The sequence below is a fragment of the Dendropsophus ebraccatus genome, chromosome 14 (assembly GCF_027789765.1).
Source record: "Dendropsophus ebraccatus isolate aDenEbr1 chromosome 14, aDenEbr1.pat, whole genome shotgun sequence".
NCBI lineage: Eukaryota > Metazoa > Chordata > Amphibia > Anura > Hylidae > Dendropsophus > Dendropsophus ebraccatus.
The window spans coordinates 33,008,396-33,024,273 of NC_091467.1; the positions used below are offsets into that span (position 1 = coordinate 33,008,396).

General features: G+C 42.0%; 1 protein-coding gene across 1 annotated transcript in view; it reads right to left on the bottom strand.

The window, feature by feature from the left end:
* Window positions 1-863: 863 nt before the first annotated feature.
* SMARCD2 (SWI/SNF related BAF chromatin remodeling complex subunit D2) overlaps window positions 864-15,878 on the bottom strand; it is a 32,951-nt gene continuing 17,936 nt past the window's right edge. The window contains exons 2-13 of the mRNA XM_069953325.1: window positions 14,676-14,860; window positions 14,547-14,589; window positions 12,932-13,054; window positions 11,931-12,050; window positions 10,196-10,291; window positions 7,932-8,033; window positions 6,383-6,544; window positions 6,095-6,192; window positions 5,864-5,999; window positions 5,614-5,736; window positions 3,558-3,659; window positions 864-1,760 (exon numbers count right to left, since the gene is read on the bottom strand). Of these exons, the coding sequence (XP_069809426.1) occupies window positions 1,707-1,760; window positions 3,558-3,659; window positions 5,614-5,736; window positions 5,864-5,999; window positions 6,095-6,192; window positions 6,383-6,544; window positions 7,932-8,033; window positions 10,196-10,291; window positions 11,931-12,050; window positions 12,932-13,054; window positions 14,547-14,589; window positions 14,676-14,860 (1,344 nt within the window). The 3' untranslated portion in view covers window positions 864-1,706. The remainder of the gene's footprint in view (window positions 1,761-3,557; window positions 3,660-5,613; window positions 5,737-5,863; window positions 6,000-6,094; window positions 6,193-6,382; window positions 6,545-7,931; window positions 8,034-10,195; window positions 10,292-11,930; window positions 12,051-12,931; window positions 13,055-14,546; window positions 14,590-14,675; window positions 14,861-15,878) is intronic.

Sequence of the window (15,878 nt, forward strand, 5' to 3'; positions counted from 1 at the left end):
TTTAGCACCCATAACAACCAGGACAGTTTTCTACTCAAACCACCGGCACCTTTGGGACACTTATGGAACACATCCGTAGCCTTTGCAGTAACTTCCCCTAAAAGTAGTGCTTGTACTCCAAAGGTCCTGTTGGTTGGATTGGAAAGCTGTGTCCTGGTTGCTATTAGTGTTAAAGTTTGGATTCTGTATCTTTTTGTTTAAGGAGGACAGTAGGAGTACCCACGGTAGAGTTGCACTCTGCACAACTGAAGGCAGCTAATGATTACCTGGTGGTGTTCAATGGGTAAAGAATAACATACAGTATTGCACTAGGGGCAGCCCTCTATATAGCAGGGTATTTGGAGAAATCTATAAATTAAGGCAGGGCTGGCAGAAGCCACCATGGACCACCCTTATGATTCATGGGTCTGGTAGCATGAAACTGATGGCAGGTTCCCTTTACCATGTAATGTTATAGGGACCTTCCCGAAATTTTAACATTCCCAATACTTTTCTCTGGTAAGAGACCTGAATCTAGAGGTGTTTGGCAGCAACTTAGTACCCTCACCCTATTGAAAATACACGCAGGCTTATTTAAAGGTGTATGGCCATCCATATACCCACTTAATAATGCAGTCCTTTTGGGAAACTACAGGTAGTACATTGTGACGTCTGACAAATCCAACTTTGCCACATCTGTACGTCCAGTATAATAAGCCTTTTATGCAGCTGTCTCCCAAGATAAGGCTCCAACAGTGTCCTTGTAGTTCTGCAGTATTGACACAATGGGAGGGATTTATCAAACATGGTATAAAGTAAAACTGGCTCAGTTGCCCCTAGCAACCAATCAGATTCCACCTTTTATTTTCCAAAGAGCCTGTGAGGAATGAAAGGAGGAATCTGATTGGTTGCTAGGGGCAACTGAGCCAGTTTCACTTTACACCATGTTTGAAAAATCCCCCCCAATGAGTTTTTTCTCTTTTCCATTTACCTGAAGTTTTTTGCTTTAAGAACATACATGATCACACACAATTATCACTTTGCATCTATGCACTATACACTATGTATACTCTAATAAAAGTGATTTATCGTTCCATGTAATATTCTAGTACAACACAAGATGTTTAAAGGGAACCTGTCATTACTTCAATGTTGTCTGAACCAAAAGTCATTGAGGTGGTCCCCATTGGCTTCTACCTGTCTTGATTCATAGATCTCTCCCAATACCCAAAGCAGCGAGAGATCTATCAATCAAGGCCGGCAGGGCAGGGAGACGCTGCCAGGTTCCCTTTATGTTATGCAGCTTTAGTAGCACATGAATATCTTATTTCTCTCATTATTTCATGTTTACTGTTCCAGCTGTTGTGGAGCTACAACCTTAATGTATTGGCAGCCTAAGGTGTACACTTACTTTCTTGTAGTAATTCTATGACTTGTATATGCTAATGTAACCAACCAGCGGAGAATTGCTATCGGAGAACAAACAGAAATAAACCATCTAGATGACAGTAATATGTGACTTAGATGTTAGGCTTTGGCATTGCTGATTGTCTGAAGCAAAGCGTTTAGAAAGATAAAAAATGAAGGCAGCAGATCCCTATCGTACCTGAGAACTGACACACAGTCATTCCAAGGTGACTGGGTACATAAAATAAAGATATACAGGTAAAGGACATTAGTAATAAGGCACATGGAATGTATAAAATATAAGTTGCTCTGGAACGTGTTTAGGTGAGACGAATCCCCAGGACCTGCTCAAGCTCCTGTCTCCTTTGCTGGACCTGAAACATAAAGAATAAAATAAAAAGGATGCATTTACATGGGTTAGTACTTGTTACTTTAAAGGAGAAGTCCCAAAATGTAAAAAAAATAAATAAATCTGAAAGTCAGGGGGAATTATAATAAAGTATACTTACCTATCCTCATGCCCTGTAGTGCCGCTCCTGGGTCTAGCTGACAGCTGGCGGCCTCCTGCAGCTTTCCCAGCTGCAACGTCATGTACCCGGCCAAGCGATTTCCCTCTCAGCCAATCAGTGACTGCAGCAGGACGCCACCCCAGTCAGCTGGCCTGTGACGTTGCAGCTGGAAGAGTTGGTTACGTGACATACCCGAATTCCAGCAGAAACTCACAGCCAACGCTTGTCAGCGGGACCCGGCGGGATTCCATGCGCTCGCCCCCGCACTCCCACTTGAAGATCTGCCCGTCTCATTGGCTCCATTCTATTCAGGCAGATTCTGCTGTCCGCCCAAAAAAGAATTCATATGTCAATTCTTTGGGCGGATGTCAGAATCTGCCTGATCATAGAATACAGCCAATGGGACGGGCAGATCTTTAAGCGGGAGCACGCACGGAATCCACCAGAGGTTATCTGCAGAGAATCCGTAGTGGAAACAGGTCCTTATAGGATGAACCCACCAAAAGCATTTTTGGGGTGGTATGTAAGGCTGGGTTTACATATATGTTTGCATCAGTTGCGTTTTTTGTCTAAAAACTGACCACAACTGATGGCAAAAATGCATCAGTTGCCATCAGTTTTTCTATCCTTCTTTTCATTAAAAACCATCAGTTTCCATCAGTTGTCACAAGTTGCGCTCATCAGTTGACATTTTTTTTCCCAGTATGTTTTCCTGTCATTTTCAATTGGATTTGCGGGGGAGCACACGGGGGGCTATATACGAATTGGGGGAGCTCAAAGGGGGCTATATACTACAAGGGCAGAGCGCACAGGGGGGCTATATGGGAGGGGAGAGCACACAGGGGGGCTAATTGGGAGGGGGAGAGCACACACGGGGGGGGGCTAATTGGGAGGGGGAGAGCACACACGGGGGGGGGCTAATTGGGTGGGGGAGAGCGCACAGTGGGGCTATATGGGAGGGGGAGAGCGCACAGGGGGGGCTAATTGGGAGGGGGAGAGCGCACATGGGGGGCTATATACTACTGGGGGAGAGCACACAGCAGGGCTATATACTACTGGGGGTGAGCACACAGGGAAGCTAAATATTACTGGGGGGGCAACAGGGGGGCTATATACTACTGGAGGAGCAACAGGGGGGCGATATACTACTGGGGGACCAAGGGGGGGACTATAGGGGAGGGGGAGAGCACACAGGGGGAGAGATGTTTATTTTGTGCTGCTATTTGCCTGAACGCCGGATGCCAGAGCCGAACGGCATGCGTCCTGCCCAGCGAGACACTGCAAGATGCGTCCTAACGCACCGACGGTCCGGCGATGCGGCGGCCACTAGTTCACCGCCACACATTTTGAACGATCCAATTGAAAACAATGGGATCAGTTCAATGATGCGTTTCCCTCCAATGACGGAGGGAAACGCCGCCGCACCGCCGGACATATGTAAACCCGGCCTTACTCACTGTTCGTAGACAACCTAAGGGTATATTGAATCTGCATGAACAGCTTGTTTATACACAAGGCACAGACGTAGAGATTTTCCTTTCTGCTCTCTTACTTTTTTGCATTAGCCAGAAAATCATTTCATCACACAGGAGAGATAATAAAGATGTGAGCAGATCACAATGTTATAGAAAGAATACACATCCTTTAATGTAAGAAGCAGACCTTGAAGTAGATGTGTCTCCCCACGGCTTCCTGAGCCCATGGCTGCTGATAAAACTCAGTACGTCTCTCCTCCTCTGGATTTCCCATCATATCTGTCATGATCTAAAGGAGTCAATAGAACACAAATGTAACAATTCATCTGTATCACGTTTTCCCTAAAATCCCTACACACTAACTTACCAACCCCTTAAAGGGAATGTATAACCTAGTATTGTTTTTACAGATTAAAGACAACTGCCGAAACTGCTGTTTTTTTCAAATTTCTGAATGTAATTTTTTTTTTTTTAATTTTGTACATTATTATGCCATCGTGCCTGAGCTGTTTTTAAAAGCATCTAGTAACATGCTTTATGACAAGCCTCGGGAACATATACAAAGTGAACATCTGCAGACCCCCTTCTTTGTAAGGGACACATTTGTGAGCATGCTCTGTAACCTCTGTGACCAGTGCATAAGTCATTCCACAGGGAGGGAGTGGCCAAGCTGTGAACATTATTTATTGTCTTTGTTATCTGCTTGTGTGACCTTTGTACAGATCACTTTCCAGCACACTCCTCCTTATCATCACAGACAGAACGGCTGGTCTCAGAAAAGATCATCCCAGTACTGCAGTACTGGCCGGATGATTTTTAGCGCCGTTGAATCCTGATGTGGGCGCATCCATGCGCGCCTGAATCAGAATTCCCCACTGCAGACAATGGAGTGTGCGGCCAGAGACGCACGCTCCATTGTGTGAACTGACAGGGTTTTCTGCGGCTGCTATTCAGTGAATAGCGGCCACAGTAAACTGACATGTCAGTTTCTTGTGGCACCGCTAGGGAACCAGGCCGGAGTGTATACTATGTGTATACTTCAGCACAATGTAAGTTCTGTACTAATCACGGCCGTTGTTGCAATCACGGTGTTGTGATTACTGCGGAACTTACGCTGTGTGAACATGGCCTAAGGGAGGATAATGACTAAGCGACAGAGGTAGCCCCTCTGTGGTCCAAGTCACTGCTGACAGCTAGCACCTGCTGCTAAGAGTGCACACTTCGATACCCGTGCCATCACTGTGCTGTATATGTGTATGGCCACTGTAAGGCTGTGTTCGCACAACGTAATATTTCAGTAAAGAACGGACGCTGATTGCAATGGAATCAGCATCCGTTCTTTAGTGCAGGGACAGCATTGCATTGAAGTTCACACAGCGTTATGGTAATGCCCTTTCTTTAGAATGGGCATTAAAATAATGTACCTGCCTATTATTTTTGGATCTGTTCAGTGAACAGCGTCCGGAAATAAAAGCTGTTCACACAATGTAATGTACGTCGGCGGTCGTACATTACATTGAAGTGATTGGTTAATTGATTTGCGAGCACACGCAATGGTGCCCCGCAAGTCAATTGTAAAAAAAGAACTTCACTGCAGCTGATACAGATGTACGGGCTGCAGGAACGTCCTGAATGCAGACTGGCGGCCAGCAGTTTGTTAAACGCTGTTAAACCAAGTGCGAACATAGCCTTAGAATTAATACCTAATTGCCATATGTCTATGTTAGGAAGGGGTTACTAGCAGTATATTACGGAAAAAGGATTAGCAGTACTCATTATTTAGCTTTTTCAATATATAAAGAGATGGCTTCTGAGATGATATGTCTTCCCACTCATCAACAGCTGTTTCATGTACACGGCTAATTGATGAACGCCGCTGATCTTTCCCCCCTCTGAAGTTTTACTTCTATCTGTGATACACGCTGAGCACCACCTGTTTCCATTGATATGGATTAAGCTGGGGAAAGCTGATTATTATATAAAGAGTGAATGTAATCCAAGCAGAAGTGTCAGTGTATACTCTTGGGACCAGATTTATCAATAGGTGTAAAATATAGACTGATGTAAACTGCCCACAGCAACCAATCACAGCTCAGCTTTCATTTTACCTGAGCTAAAAGCTGAGCTGTGATTGGTTGCAGTGGCCAGTTTACACCAGTCTATATTTTACACCGTCTGATAAACCTCCCCCCCCCCCACGTTTGTGGACACAACCAATGCAAGCAAACAGATTTTGGCAATACCTTGAGGTCTCTGCTTTGGGATTTCAGCCAGTCCTGGATAAACTCCTGCGGATCATTACTGAAACTTAACATGAAATCTCTCTGTGTCTTCAGCTGGTTGATGGATTCGATTGTCTCATGAATCTGAAAGAGGTAAAAAAAAGTTAGAGAATACACTTCAAAGTCAAACCTCCAAGTGTGTAATTACGAAGAAGGAAAAGAACAGATTGTTGTCTTTTATGGATCTTGGCAAAAGATTAGTGAGTCTAACCTTGGCATCCAGGCTGGCAATCTCCTGTTGGTTTGTAGTAGACGCAAGAAAGTTGCTCATTTGGGACTTTAGGGGATCATCCACTTCAACCTCGATGTCATAACAGGCCGTCTTCTTCTGGTCATTTGGATCGACGCTAAGGAAAAAGGTGAATAAAATAAGTAAAATAAATTAATACACAAGATCAGTTCTGAGGAATTACCCAGAAATCACAAAATTTTCTACCCTTACCTGATGGTGTGGTTAATTATTATAGGGTCTGGGTGCTGCAAAAGACTTGCCAGCTTCATGGGAATGTCTGAGAATCTCATTCGGATACAGTTAAAGATCTGTGGGAACAAAAATAAGTGTAAAGAAACAACAAAGAGATAAAAGCTAGTAAGGAATTATTGCTACAGGTGTTAGTATTATAGCAGAATACATATATATGTAATCGCCAAATAGCTCTCTGGATGTATGCCTCTATAGTAGTAAAGATTGGCAGTAGGTGTTGGCTTCTCAATGATCAGCGTGTCCTACCTGTCTGAAGTAGCGGTTGCAGTTAATGTATTCCTTCTCATGACTGTCTTGCAGCTTGTTATTCTTAATGTACAACCACAGAGCCTGCATGATGTTGGCACGGGTCTGAGTGTGAACACCAAGCAGACGAGCCAGACGGGTGTCCAACTTATACTGGGGAGGCTGTAGAAGTAGGGAGGAAAAGAAAATGTTTGCATATCCCAGTTATGCATATTCCAACATCCAATCCACACTCCTCGCTTTGAGCATGTGCTACAATGCAAATGAGCCCAACAGGTACAACACACACTTGCTTTAGGAGAAGCCTGTACACTAAGGGTCCTATTAGATCAATAATGTAAACGAGCGCCGAACTGCTAGATTGATCTGCTTGATAATTGTTTAGCAAAGTGTGCACAGACATTGTTAGCGATGTCTGTGCACCCCTTGCCCTAGACTTTTAATACATTACCTCTTTACGGTCCCAGTCTTCCCAGCACTACAGCTGCAGCTTCAAAGCGGCCTGTCTGGGCTGACAGGCCGCTCAGCCAATAACTGTGCCGGACTGCGCAACCAGTGATTGGCTGGGCGGCCTGTGAGCTCAGGCACCGATCTGAAGCTGCAACCGCGGCACCAGGAAGCAAGCAGAGGGCAGGAGAAAACCAGGAAAGTAGGGAGGTAATGTATTAACTGTTGGCGGACAATGATTTCGGTGTCGGACCGTCTGACATGATCAGCCAATGATCGTTGACATTGGCTGATCATTGTCTCTACTACACAGAGCGATAATCGGCCTGATTTGACCGATTATCACTCTGTGTAATAGGGCCCTAATTCCGACCGCATTAAATTTTTCTCAGTTTCTTGTACTATTCCACCCAGAACTGGTCAAAGTTATTATACAAGGCAGTATTTTCCATTAGTATTTCTTAGCCAAAACCTTTGGTTGTCCTTCTTTTAAAGAGGCTGGAAGTCATAGTCCTCAATGCATCTATGTGCTCTTATAGAGATTCATTGAAGACACTGACTTCTGGTCTTTAAAAGCCATGGGGAAAGAGAGGTCAGAAGAAATGTGAGCGGGATCCGAATGGTGCTGTAGCAATGGCACCACAGGAAGATGATCATCACTGGTGAGTATAGATCCCATACTGCCGCAGGGGGGCCCAATAAAAAAAAAAACAAAGATCCCCAGGTGATAAATAGCTGATCGAAAGAGGTTTAAAGTGACTGTACCACCAGGCCCAGGCTAAAGCACTGAAGGCGGGAGGACCCACCCCCAGTGGGAAGAAACCCCAGCCCCTCCATGACGTGACTCACAGAGGGGCTGGGGTTTCCTCCCACTAAGGGTGGGTCGGCCGCCTCCAGTGCTTCTGCCTGGGCCTGGTGGTACAGTCACTTTAACCACATCCACGTCCTGTGGACAAACAATAACTTTTAATCATGGAATAACCTCTTTAATGGAAAGATTTGTATCTCCATGTTTTTGACCACCATTCATTTTGGCTTACAAATACTGATGCAACGTTTTGTCCAACATACTGTGTTTCCTTTTTTTCTATCTCTGTCATACCTGATGATCCAGCATGAGAAGTAAAGTGCACTTGACATTCATGTCTCCTGGGCGCTTCACCTGGAACCCATCTGTCTCCTGTGTGGTGGCCATCCTGTGCCACTATAAAGAGTATATTAGACATTAATGACCCTGTAATGTCTGATGCTGGAAACTGTCAAGACTATCATAGGCCCAGATTTATTAAACTGTGTAAAACAGAAACCGGTGTAAACTGCCCATAGCAACCAATCACACAGCTCAGCTTTTATTCTAATTGACCTGAGAACTGAGCTGTGATTGGTTGCTATGGGCAGTTTCTATTTTACACAGTTAAATAGAGTTCCTTTATTTTTCATTTCAAATGGGCACTATGCTTTGAATCATTTGATAAATGTGATTCCTACCATATTTGTAAATCACAGCTCTAAAATCTTGGCCACTAGGTGTCTCCCTCTGTTGTCTCCTGCCTGTTGTTATGGGAAATCTGTCTCTAGTAACAGCTAGATTAGGACAAATTATAGGAAGCGATTGGAGGACTAAGTAAGTGCTCTGGACAGGAGAGAGGGAGAGAGCCCTGTTTGCTTGCTGAATATAACCTACACTGTTCCTCAAAGGTAAATCAAGGCTTGGCTCTTATTCCAAACACATTCTCAGCAGCTGTACCTTGTGCACATAACAGTGTAATTATTGCTGTATGTACTAAGAGCTGCAGTGTGATTTTCTCCCACCTCCCATTGACTTCTCGGCAGCAGCAACAGTAGCAACAGTGCTCAGTATAACCCTTTCCTTGCTACCATGCTGGTGTTTCTTTCCTTTTTGCTCACATAGCATCTTTTAAACCCAGTGCATGAGAAACCCTTTATTCCCTTACATCTCATCGATAGTAGTGTACTGTAAATCATCCTCCAGCACAGTGCCAGCCTGGTCAGTGCACTTTCTCTAGGACTATCCAATGGTATCACTGAAAGGACTATGTGTTGTGCTGCAGACGTGACCTTTACTGAAATATTGTAATGCTACAGCTCATGGTTAATCCTGCCACATACTATACTATGTATATAAATTACGCGTGCACTTTAGAGAAAATGGCTGTAATTTTAGAAATACTAGATTCAGTAATAGACATGCTGTTTGACTAAAGACTGAATTTTAGCTGTATGAAAGGGACTAAACTAGCTATAATTCATCAGCTGCAGATTGTAGCGTTTAAGCCCACTCATCCATGCCTTACAAGTTCAGGCTATGCTCACACAATGTTTTTTTTTTTTTTTTTTTTAGCTGCCTCTTGTAATGCACACACTATTTTTTAATGGCTGTTATTTAAAAAGTCTGTATTTTGAGCAAAACACAGCAAAAAAGTTTCTGATTCTATGTCTATAGGAATACAACAAGGAGAATGTATCACTTAGATTTGATTTTACTTATTAAATCCAGATACTGAAAGAAGTTCTTATTTCTATGTTCTGATTGTAGTTTTTTTTAATTTTATTTATTTTTTTCAGTTAAATATCATGGAGGCTGCCATCTTGCCCACAGGGAGGGGAAGGCCGAGCTGTGAACATTATCTATAGTCTATGCTACCTCTTTTGTTATCTTTCACTATAAGGCTATGTTCACACAACGTTTCTTTTGCATAAATCATGGCCGTTGTTGCAATTTGCAACAACGGACGTGATTTATACAAAAGATACGTCGTATTTGAATTAATGGAATCCCGTCTGGAGCGTATACACACCGGTGGGAATCCAACCGGCCGCACGAAATCTGACATGTCTGTTTTGTGCAGCCGCTATTCATTGATTAGCGGCCACACAGACATGTCAGTTCACACAATGGAAAAAGCGGCTCCGGCCGCACTCTCCATTGTGTGCAATGGTGAATTGGAATGCCGAGATGATCTTAAAGGACACCAGCCGTTCTGTGACAAGAGCGGGTCATAGAACGGCTGGTGTCATACGATGTGTAAACCCAGCCTTATTCTAAACAGATCATTTCCCAGCAGCCCTGAACTTATCAACACGGACAGAACAGAAAGTCTCAGCTTAGTTTTATTCCTAGTGGCCAGAATGAAAACTGCAAGATTTAAGGATAATTTTATAATATAATAGCTTGTAACTTTTATTTTTAGTATCTTGTACTTTATACAATTGGAGTTATAGCTTCTAACTTTTAAATTTTATAATATACGTTAACGAAAAATATGAAAAACAAACATCACATTCCTTGATTGAACATTCCCTTAAAACACTGACATGTGAACTAATGTCCTTTATTATACCTACCTCCACTAAATGATTGTCTGGTCCATAAAGGTCCTTGTCCAACTCGATGACAAGACTTTTAAAGAATGAAGAGAACTTCCTTTTCTGCTTGCTGGGCTGTATGTATAGACATCATGTATAAGTGTATGGGTATTAAGGATTATTACAGAAATCTGCAGAAACATGAATCTCTGCCATGAATTAGCATGTGAATCCACCCAGGGATTTGCTTCATTGTAAGTCTAATAGAGCAAATCCCTTGCTTTATCAGCATAGAAAATCAGTAGCGTGTTTATTATTTCACATACATTTGTTCTAAAGCATGTGAATTAGGCATATACTTATTTGACATGCACCGCTGGCAAAATGCTAGTGGACTCTAAGGATTCAGGTCTGGAATCTGCACCTAAATACTGACAGAATCTTTAACACATAAAAAATGTCTTAAACCACCTAATAGGTGCCTGAATAACTAGATATTCTGTAATATTAGAATATATTACAGAATATATATATATATATATATATATATATATATATATATATTCTTTTTTTCTTTATTTCTTTTATTTAAAGGGGTACTCCAGTAAAAAAAATGTTCTGAAATTAACTGGTGCCATAAAGTTATATAGATTTGTAAATCACTTTTATGTAAATAACTCCAGCCTCCCAATACATATCAGCTGCTGTATGTTCTGCGGGAAATTATGTATTCTTTTCTGTCTCACACAGTGCTCTTTGCTGCCACCTCTGTCCATGTCAGGAACTGTACAGGGCAGGAGAGGTTTTCTATAGTGATGTGCTACTGCTTTGGACAGTTCCTGACACAGACAGAGGTGGCAGCAGAGAGCACTGTGTCTAACTGGAAAGAATACATCACTTCCTGCAGGACATACAGTAGCTCATAAGTATAGGAAGACTTGGGATTTTTAAATAAAAGTAATTTACAAATCTATATTACTTTATTGTACTAGCTGATCTTAATTTTTTTTCCACCGGAGTACCCCTTTAAAGGGGAAAACTGAGTTAGAAAAGAAAAACCCAGATCCCTTTGCTTTCAGGTCCGCTCTCAACACACAGGAAATGGCTAAAAATGCCCTCTCAATCATTGGTTGAGGCAGGTCACCATTGTGGCCAGTAATGATTGGCAGAGTGTGTGTCAAGACAGTAACAGGAAGTGGAGATTGGTGACCTGGGAAGCAACGCTACAACGAGCTTGTGCACAGTGATAAATGACTGGCCAAATCTAGCTAAGGCTGGGTTCACACTGAAGTTTTTTCATCCGTTTTTGCAAGAAATGGATGGAAAAACTGATGCATTTGTGTGAATCCGTTTTGATCCATTATCCCATTGACTTCTATTATAAAAAAAGGATCAAAACGCATCAGTTTTTTTAAACGTACACAAAAACGTAGCCGACAACAAATTTGTGTACATTAAAAAAAAAAAAAAAGTGTTTTGATCCTTTTTTTTTTTTTTTATAATGGAAGTCAATGGAAAAAGAAAAAAGAAAAGCAAAAGAGAAAAGAAGCACACAAATGCATCCGTTTTTCCATACGTTTTTCGCAAAAACTGATGAAAAAAAAAGTATTGCAAAAACATAGTGTGAACCTGACCTAAATAAGACAAATCTGCTGTAGGCTAAAAAAAAATCCAGCATGGCAGATGACACCTTCCATTTAGCCAACCATTGTCTTATATGTATTGCCAGCCTAACAGTTATATAGCTGTGTAACTCGTATCAGCTCATACTCACATCTTCGAGCAATTTCCCTTCCACACGTAGCTCCCAGGAGCTGACTTTTTCTGCCTCTTCTCCATCAGGTTTACCCGGTGTGAAGGTATTAGAAATATATATCCTCAGCTTACGCTTTTGCTGTAGAGTAAAAAGTGTGTTAGAAAGTTAGCTATTGGATTAGGTAAGATATGAACCTTATTGCATTGCCAACTTACTCAGGAAGGCCCACCGCATCAAGGGGCCCAGTGCCTCGCTCCTGTAATGGACAGGGTCCCCCGAGCTCACATCAATTGCTGCCCCCAGCCGCCCACTGGGCCTCCAGGGTGCTACAAATGTTTAGCTGCGAGTTCTCCTCATGAGCGGTCGCAGCTAAATGCATGGGTGATAACTATATAGAATGGAGAGGAGTTAACTACCAGGAGAGCTGCTAGTTCTGATGAACAGCGAGGAATCTCCATTATGTGCACCACAAATTAGTACTCACCATTATGTGTGTGCGCTCAGTAGTCCTGAATACTCATGAGCACCAGCACACTGTCTATACTGTGTATATACTGTGTAAAGGCAGACAGGTGTCAATCAGCAGCCGGAGGGTAGAGGGTGTTGTGTAGCACAAAGCCCATTCTCCTGCATATCAGGAGAACGGCTAAACAGAATGATGTGAACAATACAACGTTCTGTTCAGCATTTCTGTCACTAGTTTATTCTGCCCTCATTTACAGTGGCACAAACCTACTGACAGATTCCCTATAATTGTTGTATTGGTTTAAATCACATTATATTATACAACCCATGTAAACCCTACAACTCGATCTAAAATATGCAAAAGTGTGTTATTTTGTCCTTTTCTCCTGTTTCATTTGTATGTATAAAATGTATAAAAAGTTAATAAAACAAAATAAAATTTATATGATTTTGAGCAAGATTTCTGAGTGTGTACAGAAAAGGTTGTCAATATGTTGCCTAATTCTCAATGTTTTCAGTACCCCTTCCTCCAACCTTTTCATTATTCAACTTACAGTAAGAGGCTTCTTGATGGCATCTTGGATCTCCATCCTCTTTCTGGCAATTGTCTGATCTAATTTCCGTTCAAAAGCTAAGAGGTCCATATACGCCTGTGACTCTGGGACTAGTTCTCGGATCTAAATGGAAGAAATAAAGAGCTTACAAGATGGAAAAAATGGACACTGTCCCCCTCAAGGTGTATACTGGCTTTACTTAAAATGACACTGGCATCACAAGCAAGTTCTTTATTTGCCTCCCATGGACGGAAACATATCGTTTGTAACCTGACGTTAAAAAACTATACTATTTATATATGTAATGCAGCTATAGGGCCCATTAACAAGCTTTTAACCTGAGTTAAGCTGAGTTCATAAGGCTTTTGTGCCACATGTGTACGTGGGAAAAGTGCTACAGCATTTGCTAAACAGGTCCATAGGCTTCCATTGCCAGACAGAGGTCAAAAGAGTGTTCTCCATTGGCCACTCTACATTACTCAAAAGAATGAAGGATTGTAGTGTAGGCTACTGTACATACAAAACAATCCACCCCTTAATAAAAACATATACCTATTAAAATAATATCAAGTTAACCTATAGGTGACAGAAGCCAAGGTATGGCATCTTTCACACGTTTATTTTTAAAGGGGTACTCCAGCAAAAAAATAAATAAAATATATACATATATATATATATATATATATATATATATATATATATATATATACATATTTTTTTTTTTTTTTTTTTACTATAAACTCAACTGATTTTAGAAAGTTATGTATATTTGTAAGCTGATAAGAACTGGAAGACTTGAGATTGCTAAATAGAAGTAAATTACAAATCTATTTCTGACAACAGCTGATTTGAAAGAACAAAAAATTTTGCCGAAGCAGCCCTTTAATGGAAACCTAAAGCATATGTCACTCTCTACTTACTATTACTATTACTACACTATTGCCAGACCTTCCCTAAACTGGCTGCTGGGACCCCTGATAATCACAAGAATGGAAGATTGTTTCCCCCTTAATAACTGAAGCACATGTAAAGGGGTAGTCAAAGAAAATCCAAGTAGGGGATCGCTTCTGTATTATGTAATAGAGCCCTGGGTCTGGCAGTTCTATTTATTCCTATGGGGCGACGGAAAGAGCGCTGTACTTGGCTCTTTGGCTCTTTCCGTCGGCTCCACTGGAATTAGGGATGGTCCGAACCTGCCGAGGTTCGGGTTCGTATGAACCCGAACGCTCGGCAGCAGATTCCCGCTGTCTGCCCGCTCCGTGGAGCGGGCGGATACAGCGGGAGGAACGCCTGGAAAACTGGGATACAGCCTATGGCCATAGGCTGTATCCCAGTTTTTCAGGCGGTCCTCCCGCTGGATCCGCCCGCTCCATGGAGCGGGCAGACAGAGGGAATCATAACCGAGGGTTCGGGTTCGTACGAACCCGAACTGAACTCGGTTCGGACCATCCCTAACTGGAATGAATAGAACTGCGGATCAAGTGCCATATTCACGGCTTTATTCATAATATAGAAGCCGGACACGGGATACGGAGATCAGCAAGAGGTACAGTGGTCGAAATACCTCTTTAAGGAATCAAATTTGGTAACACATAGTAAACTAACAGAAACTTACCCTCTGTGGTAACACCTTATCAGCCATTTTCCTCCTCTTCATTCTAGAAATTCAATAAGGAACCAGTGTTTACATTTTGTAAAATACTAGTAAAGAATTATGAACAATAGACTTTTTATGATCACTCACCCCCTCCTCTGGCTCGGTACAGCGGGATGTCCTTGTGGGGTCATAAGCCTTTTTCTAAATGAGTCCATTAACATAGGGTTCATACCAGGCCTCATTGGGGACCCTGGTCCATATGTGGGTAGCATAGGTGATCCAAGTGGCATTCCCGGCACTGGCATTCTGGCACCAGGCATCATACCAGGGCGCTGAAAGCAAAAAAAAAAAAAACAAAATTACTGTAAAAGAGAGTGAGAATCACAAAGATGGTGGTTATAGCCTAAAGATAACACTATAACATAAAGTAAAATCGTATCTTTGATTTACATTCAGATAATTGGCCATAACGATTGTTCTCAGTCATTCTGGTTGCGAAATCTGCGCATCCAAATACACCAAGTCATGCCATCTGTTAAAGTGGCTGTAAACTTTTATATAGGGATGGTTTGAAAAACAGAGCACGTATAGAAGCGCTATATAAACTTTATTAAAAAGCATCTGCAAGAGGAGACCTTGGGGACTAATGCTTGTATATACAGATCATCTGCAGCCATACTTCTCATCCAGGGAGAGGATACATAGACGATGTATGTGCACTGACTTTAATGTACTGACAGCTTTTCTAGCTAGATGACAAATAGCCCTTGTATACAAGTAGCTGCTGCCAAGATCTATTTTCAGCAAAGTGTATATAACAAAAACACTGTGCAGTCCATGCACTACTTATCAAGTAACACTTGTATAACCTATGCCAAGAATGGTTCCAAAGTGCATACTAAAAGTGCCTATAGCCTTCCATTGCCAGATGGTGCCTTAGGCCACTGTCTGGCCAGTAGAAGTCAAGACGCAGTGATTCTATTATCTATCTGTACTTCCACTATGTCCAACAACAAAGTACAGACAGATGGTTTTAAAGAAGACAGTTTGAAATAATTTTTTTAATGTATCATAAAAACATACACATTACACACCGAAAATTAAGGCAATGACGGATATATTAAAATGTGAATGAAGAATGACAATAAAAATCCTAAATTATTATAATCAACTATTTGCAGCTCCAGTTTCTTTGCAACTATTTGCAGTATGGTTGGGATTGGCTTCGAGGATTCATCTTGGGAAGTGTGGGTGTTATATGGTTTCCTTTATCGTTAACATATACACACTGTGCAGCACATACACACAGACCTCAGGGAACCAGGTCCAACTTAGGCCGCAACATGGAAG